This window comes from Pundamilia nyererei, unplaced genomic scaffold (assembly GCF_000239375.1).
Source record: "Pundamilia nyererei isolate P.nyererei 1_Seehausen unplaced genomic scaffold, PunNye1.0 scaffold00009, whole genome shotgun sequence".
In the NCBI taxonomy this organism is placed as follows: Eukaryota; Metazoa; Chordata; class Actinopteri; order Cichliformes; family Cichlidae; genus Pundamilia; species Pundamilia nyererei.
This window is the reverse complement of record NW_005187410.1, coordinates 3696514-3705703: the sequence shown is the minus strand read 5'-3', so window position 1 is coordinate 3705703 and position 9190 is coordinate 3696514. Positions and strand designations below refer to the sequence as shown.

The 9190-nt window shown below is 36.1% G+C and overlaps 2 protein-coding genes across 2 annotated transcripts in view; one reads left to right on the top strand and one right to left on the bottom strand.

Annotated features, from left to right (window-relative positions):
- Window positions 1–425, bottom strand: part of LOC102196583 (sodium channel protein type 2 subunit alpha-like) — a 26731-nt gene extending 26306 nt beyond the window's left edge. The window contains exon 1 of the mRNA XM_013908339.1: window positions 310–425. The gene's annotated coding sequence lies outside the window, so the exon portion shown is untranslated. The remainder of the gene's footprint in view (window positions 1–309) is intronic.
- A 2021-nt stretch (window positions 426–2446) lies between these two features.
- Window positions 2447–5729, top strand: slc38a11 (solute carrier family 38 member 11). The gene is made up of 9 exons (XM_013908342.1): window positions 2447–2481; window positions 2890–2955; window positions 3049–3155; window positions 3236–3315; window positions 3481–3551; window positions 4329–4490; window positions 4582–4694; window positions 4965–5096; window positions 5185–5729. The coding sequence occupies exons 2-9, from the start codon at window positions 2892–2894 to the stop codon at window positions 5422–5424; spliced, it is 969 nt and encodes a 322-aa protein (XP_013763796.1). The 5' UTR covers window positions 2447–2481; window positions 2890–2891; the 3' UTR covers window positions 5425–5729.
- The last annotated feature ends 3461 nt before the right edge of the window (window positions 5730–9190 follow it).

The following is a 9190-nucleotide window of genomic DNA, read 5'->3' as shown; positions in this document are numbered from 1 at the left end:
ATAGATAGATAGATAGATAGATAGATAGATAGATAGATAGATAGATAGATAGATAGATAGATAGATAGATAGATAGATAGATAGATAGATAGTCTCTTAAATGTAACACTGTAAGACTTCTCAATCACCACCATCTCTATATGATTAACCAAAATAAAATAACTTTTAAAACAATTCTCATAATTAGGACCACTTAAAGAAAAACAATAACAATAACAAAAAAAACGCTTTTTCTTCTTCTTCTTCTTTTTCTTTTTAATTTTTTTTTTAGGAAATTTAGGATAAAAAGTTGCTGTGTTTACCACTCACCATTAGTTTTCCATCCTTGCCAGGTGGAGATTTCTCTGGAGAATATTTTGAAAAAATGAAACTTTTTAGAATGATTTAAAATACGGCTGTCAATCCGATTATGGTGTTTGACGCTTCTCCCGACGCAGACCTGGTCATTTCCACGATTCCGGTAGGAAAACCCTAAGAGAGAGAGAGAGAGAGAGAGAGAGAGAGCGAGAGCGAGACCGTGTCCGCCCCTCCGAGCAGGAGGGAGTACTGTAGTAAAGCGATTCCGGGGAGCTTCCATAATACCGAGTAAGGGCAGACCACCAGATATTATTATGGTGAAAATCACTGCGTGTAATTGTCCAGAATAAGATTCTGGAGTTCAGTCAGAAAGTAACAACTTAAGCCACAGTAATAGATCTGATTGTGTTCTACAACTCTGTGCCCAAGAGGCGTGATGTCATTGGTGGCAGGTTTGTTCTGTCCGAAATGCTGTAATCGCTGAAAAAACACACAAAAAAGCTGTTTTTATCGCTTCATGGTAGCACAGCAGGAGACTATATATGCACCATCGTCGTTTTCCTTGTAAGAATCTATTGTATAAAGTTGGGTGGATGAGTGTGAGTCAGGAGTTTTAAGAGTCAGTATGTCAGTCTGATACCCTCTGCTGGATACATATAGTGGTATAGTATGGGGTGTTTCTAATGGCTGAATTGTGGTTAAAACGTGGACCTACACAAAACAAAGGAGAAATAAATGTTTAAATACAAAAAATTGTTACTCGAAATTTGACACCTGCTTTTTTCATCAGACTTTCAACAATATTAAACTCGTTATTCCTGTTTAAGCTTGGAAATAAGTAATTAAATAAATAAATAAATACGGGTACCAGTTATCGTTACTAGCACATTTTCCTTTACGTCTGATTCTGCTGTGGTAGCCTCAGTATCGTTTGGGGGGGGGGGGGTAGTTTAGCATATAAAAGAAATAAAGCGCCTGATCTCATATTTACAACCCACAACGTGAGACAAACACGTACTGTACAGTATATCTTTTTTTCTCAACAACGGGAGCTTTAACAGAGCCTTTAATCCTTTAATAAATCCTTTAATTCGCAATTTCCTTGCATGCGTCCAAACATATTTCGGCACAAGTGTCAAAGTGCAAACTACTCCTCCCCTAAGAACTGAGTTACGGTAGGTTTGGCTCATTGACAAAATTAATATAACTGAATCCCCCCCTATTCTGCATCACTGCATTTCCTACGCTTAATTTGCAGCGTATTCCAACGACCGACCCAGGGCGCTGTTGAGTTATTTTCGTTTTTGCTTTGAATCGAGTAACTGAAACAGAGGGGCGTTTTTACGAACTTCACCCACAAATATGTGAGAGTTAACATCTAAACAGACAGAAGCGAGAATGAGACGACTGACAACAACAGGTGTTCAAAAATGGCTCAGCAGGTATGTCTAAAATGATGCTTGCAGGATTTTAATAGCAGACTAAAGTCTTTCTTATTAACTGATTTTCTCTTCTTCTTCTTTTTCTTCATTTAAAAATTCATTTCAGTTAAACTCTGAAGAAGGGACCACATTAATTCCTCTACAAAAAGATGCCAGAAAGTCGCGAAGTTCAATGATATCTGCATCTTTTAATTTTATCAATTCTATTATAGGATCTGGAATAGTAGGTAAATATTTAATTGGGTTGCCTTTAGCTTTTATCACACTAACTAAATTATATGCAAACAGTTACTTGGATGATAACCTTTGAAAGACTTCAAACTGTTATTTCTGTAAAAATATTGTTGAATAATCAGTTAGTTTTGCTCATTTCAGTGTAACAAGGAGAAGCTTTCATACTGTTCAAGCCCCACAGCTGTATCATATGACAAGCGCCTGTTGCCCTCTTTCATAAATTTAACTCTTTGTTATGCTTACCCCATTAAAATAAGTAATAAAAAGACTGAAATGTGTTTGTTAAGAACTAGTGCAGATGTTGTGCTGCTTCTGTACTCTGCAGTTTTTGCTTTCTGGAGATTGTAAATTTAAATTATACACATTATCAGCTGCAGCAGTACATTTTCCTATTTATTTATTTATTTATTGATTTATTTATTTATTTAACCAGGTTTACCATACGCATTGAACCAGGCAGGGCTTCCCTTTGGCCTTCTTCTTTTGATAGTTGTTGGATTCATCACAGGTAAGCCTACTAAAGATGTATTTTATTTTTTATCTTTATGGGGGAAAAACACACGAAACATGAGTCAAAACAAAAGCAACCAATACAAATAACATATTTTTTTACTTTGTCTTTCATGGAAGATTACTCAATCATTCTACTTATAAAAGGAGGAAACCTGTCAGGGACAAACAGTTATCAGTCACTTGTACACAGCACATTTGGTTTCCCTGGATTTGTAATTTTATCTGGACTGCAGTTTCTTTATCCTTTCATTGGTAAGTTCAGTATTAAATCAAGCCTTTTAGCATGTTCTGGCTAATGCTCTGAAAAGTATTTGTTTAGTGCAGTATTCCTGTTACTGTTCATCTATTGACTTTTGGTTAACAAAAATGAATTGCAATAATAAAATGAATTTTTCTCCTTCAGCGATGATCAGCTACAACATCACAATCGGTGACACACTGACCAAAGTCTTTCAAAGAATTCCTGGAGGTGTAGTGAAACGTGAAATCTCTGCCTATAAATAAGAAAACGTGCAATAAATAAACACTGACATTTATTGTATTCACATTTATTATGTTACAGTTGGCCCAGATCACATACTCGCGGAGCGTCACTTTGTGATCATATTATCAACTGTTGTTTTCACGTTCCCCCTCTCGCTTTATCGAAACATAGAGCGACTTGGGAAGGTAAGTCTGGTTTTTCTATAGCATCCAGCGCATTGTGGTGATGTTAAAGCAGCTTATAAAATATTCACATGTGTTACCAGGTGTCCTTCCTGTCAATGGTGCTGACAGTTATCATCCTCATCATTGTAATCATCAGAGCAGCAACCTTTGGACCCCAAATGTATGAATGAATACTCTAGTTTGCTAATCCACGTAGATTTTTGCTTTATTGCACTTGTGTGTGAAACATGGGGTTCTTTTTAAAATCACCTATTTATCAATTTTACAGACAAACTGATGTATGTTTGTGTTCTTTGATGACTGAATATATAAATGTACCCTCTAGCCTCCCCACAGATGATGCATGGGCATTTGCAAAGTGGAATGCGATTCAGGCAGTAGGTGTAATGTCTTTTGGTGAGTTTGTGTGCATTGAGCTTCTACTGATATTGTACATCTCTAGAACACTTTTAGTAGTACTGTATGTTACCGCAAGACAAGAAAAGAAAATAGTACAATAAAAGCACAGCATGCACATCAGCCTTATGACATCAGGAATTTCATGAAAGAGTGTGTCATTTGCTTAACACCAACATGAGTTTGATTGGTGGTTGAGACTTTTTTCAGGAAGTGTTAGAGACCAAACAAGTTAAGGCTTATAGATAATGGACTAATTATGAAACCGGAAACATGATGGCTTATTGCTGACTATCTTCTTGCAACATTTTTTTTTCCTTTTGTAAAATTGTTGGTCATTAGACCATTACATTACATGGCAATAACACTAAGTGATCCTCATGTATGTCCATGTTTTCCTGATCAAAAGGGACCAAAATGTATTAACTAAGCCATTACTGCTTATTCATCAGTATCCAAGTGCTAAGGCTCAGAATTTCAAAATCCATCATAGCTCTGACCTGCAACCCAGCTTTACTGTAAGAAGATCAAGCCTATTATTTTGAGACACTCAGCCACAAAAGAAAAAAAAATGCTGTTACTGGAAAGCTGCATTCTTGTCAGCCTCTTTTGATGTTTTTTTTTTTATATGCTGGAAAGCTTGGACAAGTAAAAGTGTAACATAAATAATATGCTCAGTTTACCATTAATACCACATGTGTGAAACACCTCAAACTGTTCTTCAGCGTGGTTTTTTGTCAGCTGAACTTCAATATTCTGCTCTGTTTTTGTCCTTAGCCTTTATATGCCACCACAACAGCTTTCTTATCTATGGCTCACTGGAGCAGCCCACTCTTGCTAACTGGTCTCAAGTCACTCACATCTCCGTAGGCTCAGCACTAATAATCAGTGCTGGATTTGCGGTTGCTGGCTACACAACTTTCACTGGCTACACACAAGGTACCATGTAGTACATAATGTATAGCAGGTGTCTGTGCAATTTAAATGCCACAAAAACATGTTTAATTATATCAGAATTTATGCTTTTTAGGAGACATATTTGAGAACTACTGTAGAAATGATAACCTGGCAACATTTGGTCGCTTCTGTTTTGGCATCAGTATAATAACGACATTCCCACTGGAGTGCTTTGTGACACGAGAAGTAAGTAAGACTATTTGACAGGCCAATCAGAAAAAAAATAACTGTTAAATGATTACATATGTGGGGAAGTGATATTCTAAGGGTTTTAGCTACTTTGCACACAAATGCTCCAGCAAAACTTCTCAAATAGAAAGACTACAGCAACGTCTTTTAAATACTTCAGCAGCTTCCTGAGTGTAATTTTGTTTTAGTTTTTAAAAATCTTTTAACAGCTGTAGAAAATGCATATATATTTAAATATATTCATTTTCTCACAAATGTATTTTTCAGGTAGTATCTAATGTCATTTGCAGCCGAGATCTTTCAAAAACTAAACATGCAGCCATAACCATGCTCATAGTTGCAGTCTGCACATCAGTATCTTTGGCCTATGACTGTCTAGGAGTTGTTTTGGAACTGAATGTAAGTCTGCACTGACATAAAATTATTTATTTAGGTATGCTAATTCATTCTTCTCTTTATCTTACTGATATTATCTTCTTCCATCCAGGGTGCTCTGAGTGCCACACCTCTGATCTTCATCATCCCATCTGCCTGCTTCCTTAAGCTTTCCTCTGGCCGCTGGTTCGATGGTGAAAACGTGATACCCGCGGTGTTAATAATAATCGGCTTGTTCATCATGATCACTGGTTTGATCATGACTGGCATCTACCCACAAGGCTGTTCACATGGAGTGGAGATGTTCTACTGTGCAGATGCCAATGCCTCTAACACTGTACCACCTGTATGAAAATAATGTGTCAAATATTTAGATGTCTTAAAAAAACCCAACTTTTTTGTTTTCCTAATGTATACGGACACACTTTCCTCAATTCTGTTATATGTTTATTGGCTGCTAGGTTATTGGTGCTTTGCCTTATATTTCAGACTGTAGGTTGGAAGAGGAAGGGCCCTCCATTAACATGAATTTACATTTTAGTGAAAAATCAGGTTATATAGTTTTTTCAAACTTTTGTCATAAAAAGAAAAAAAAAACTTTAAGGGAGAATTTTTAATGGTGGCCACAACCTAGGTGGCCGACTGTTGTTCTTGGGAATACTCATCATGGATGAGTGTGATATTAAGGTATTCAAATCCTTTTAGTTTTACTTTATTCTAATAAATTAATTTAAGTTATCATTATTATTGTGATTCTTTTAGACTACAGACTTTTCTTGGTACTTGTGTTTATTATATACATGGAAGGGAAATTGTTGGCTTCCGCATATTCCCGCATGATGTCGCTGTAGACAAATAAAGCGTTTATTAAAAGGAAGTAAAAAAAACAAAAAAACAAGGCTTCTTGTGTCTTTTGGCGGACTGCGCTTTATTTCACTAAATGGACACAGTCGCTCGTGGATTTTATTTATAAGTGGTTGAGCTAAGTTGTTACTTTACGTGGTAATGTCAAGTTGTCAGTTTACTCGAATACGCTAGCGTTATATTCTGAAAGCCACATTAGTACTAGGGAGCAAATGAGAGAAACGCCCCGTTTTTGCGCTTCAGTGTTGCGATGCAGCGTCAGAGATGTACGCAGAAAAGTTGGCGGAGTTGTGCACTGTATCAATAGACACACATGTATGACTGCATGTAGTTCATAGGGAGGGAGGGGGGAGGATAAACTACTCTAGGATGGACTGCAAAACGGAGTTATGGATCATTTATCGAGACAGTAGGACTCCACAACCAAGGTTAACTTTTTTTTAAATACTGATGGAAGTTTGAAGCTGCTTAGAAAACCAGCAAGGCGTGATCAGTAAAACGTTTAATTACAATGCATCTCTTTGTTGCTGTTTTTGCAAATGGTGCATGGATTAAGTTTGTTGATTTGATATTCTGTAATACAAATGTTTTTTTTTCTGTCCAAATTGCAGTTAAAGATGCTGTTAAGACATTATAGGACAAAATTTCATATCAGCTTTTGGTTTATAGCCTTGGAGATGGCGTCAGCTGCTTGTAATCCAGTGGTTGGAATCATAAAAATTAGCTTTTTATAGTTGGTCTTTATATTCTTGGCATTCAGAGGCCATCTCATGAGATTTTCAGATTGAAATTCGAAGTGAGATGGAGAATTTGAGTATATGACAGTTTCCAATTCAGTCTTCCACAATAGCTGTACAAAGTTTCAAGTCCTGACTTCAAGTCCCGCTGTGATTTCTCCATTTGTTAAAATAGCATTCAGGCACATTATAATTCTCAAAAAAACAAAACAAAAAAACAAACAAGACAAAATACACCAAAACAAAACACAGCTCTCTCAGTCTGAATTTTATTCATATTCCATAAGTATTGTGTCATCTGAGATCACAGCCACACTCCTTGACAATAGAGAGTAGCAGACTACCTATATCTTTCTGTGGTTTGAGTATTATTTGGAAAAATAAATTAAATTACTTTATAACCTGCTGGGGTGTGGATGAAGACGTGTTTCTTTTTTCTGGCTTTTTATATTTGGGGAGACTTAAGCGACTGCCTCTCACTTTTTCAAACTCAGTCATATGTGAAGATTTATGTAACCCTCAGAACTGTGTTATTTGTTATCGAAATCCTAACCATGCCAGAATGATCAGGCTGACTGTTTTCAAGCACAGTTGTTGCTAACACATACACGTATACTATTTAACGATAGGCATAATTTTTTTCTTGCTTCAGTCTTCTATAAGCAATTAAATAACGCATTTAAGAAAAAAAAGTATTTCTAACTGTAACCATCACTATTCTGTCATTGAATGATACTGCTAACTGTCCAGAAATGTCATGCTGCTATCAGAAATCCCACACAGATTCTCTGTGCTCAAAAGGCAAAATTTTGGGTATTATTTAACAATATCCACCAAGCAGATGCAATACGGGATAAGAAAAATGGGCATTAAGGCCTAGCAAGCTGTTACTGATAGTGAGCTATGGTGTGTTTTAATACTGGGCTGGATGTTTTGAGACTGAAGAAGCTAAACTAGAGAAAATGGTCTTCAATTCAACTAAATTCAGTTTTATTCATGTAAAGCACTTTCATTAAGAAAATTTTGAGAAAGCATGGTTGTGTGGTGATTAGCACTGTTGCCTCACAGCAAGAAGGTTGATCCCACCACTCAGCTATATCAAATTTGTGGTTGATCCCACCACCTAGCCTAGCCCCCACAACCCTGACAAGGATGGACTTTCATAAAGGCATCTAGTTTACTGAAATGTATCCCCCCACTGCTGTAATCCATTATTGTAAATGTAAATGTTATTAAGACATGATCAGATGGTTTTTAGGGAACACTATTAAATGTTCAGTTTCTGTACTATATAACAGAAGAAGATCCAGAGTGTGATTAAAGTTTAGGTGGAGTTTTTTTTTTAGAAAAGTTAATTGAGTCCAATAATAGATTAAATGCTGCTATGAGGATGTTACTTTCAGCATCTATATGGGTTAAAATCATCTTCAATTATTATTTTATCTGAAATCAGAAATCAGATGGATTTTGAGTTTTCCAATTAGGGTGGACAAGACTAAGAGTTAGTCTTTCAAATCAATTAAAACTCTGTTTGAGTCTATGGTTGATTAATTGTTGAGGTTGTGGGTCTTCATCCTCATCATTGAAAGAGTGTCCACGTTACATCCAAGATGAACAGAATCAATTTTTTGGGATTTCCTTACCTGGATGATTGAGCGTGCATCAAGACCTTTGAGCTCAGAGGTTGTTGTAATTGCTTAATTTTTTTTCTGGAGTATCAGTTTTTCCTTGTCTTCCCTCCACTATCTCCACCATTTCTGTCTCCTGTCATGTCCCAATATCGGTCTGGTGTCTGTGTGTCCTGTTGGTGTTGCTGTTAGTGTCGCTATTTGTGTCAAATTTATATCTATTAGTTACTTTCTGTTTTATTTTAATAGTCCCTTATCTCGTGTGCGTTACTCCTCCGCCTGTGCTTCAAGGATTCTGGTAATTTGCATGACTTGGGGGTGTTGACTTATTGATTTATTCTATGAAGAATAAATTGATTTATTCTATTTATTCTAATAATTGATTTATTCTATGAAGCAGAATAAATCATTTAACCGAATAATAAATAATGGATTAACAGGGACTTAGAGGAGAGAGACCTCATTTTTAATAATACACATTTAGTTATTTTATTCTTTGGGAAACCTGAGGATGCTATATTGTATATTTACATTGTGTTTTTGTGATTTGTATTTTCTTGAATATTTTTTGATATGTTTAAATTGTTTTTTTGCTTATTTTTGGTTTGTTTTTTTGGTGGTCTGGGAGCAGAGGGATAACAGGAAGATAAAAGCTGAAGAGAGGCATCTCTGGTTCATCCAGGAAACAGAAGAATGACTTGTCTTTGTTACCAGACTGATTCCAACGCAATAACTGTATGTACCAGTGAAACCTTTCAGTAAATATTCATGTATGTTTTTTTTTTGTCCTTAAACACCTCATGATTGTCTATTTATACAACACTGAAGTTCAAACTAGCCTGTTTAACTTTTACAGTAGTGTGTAGATCCTGCCTGTATATTGGCTATC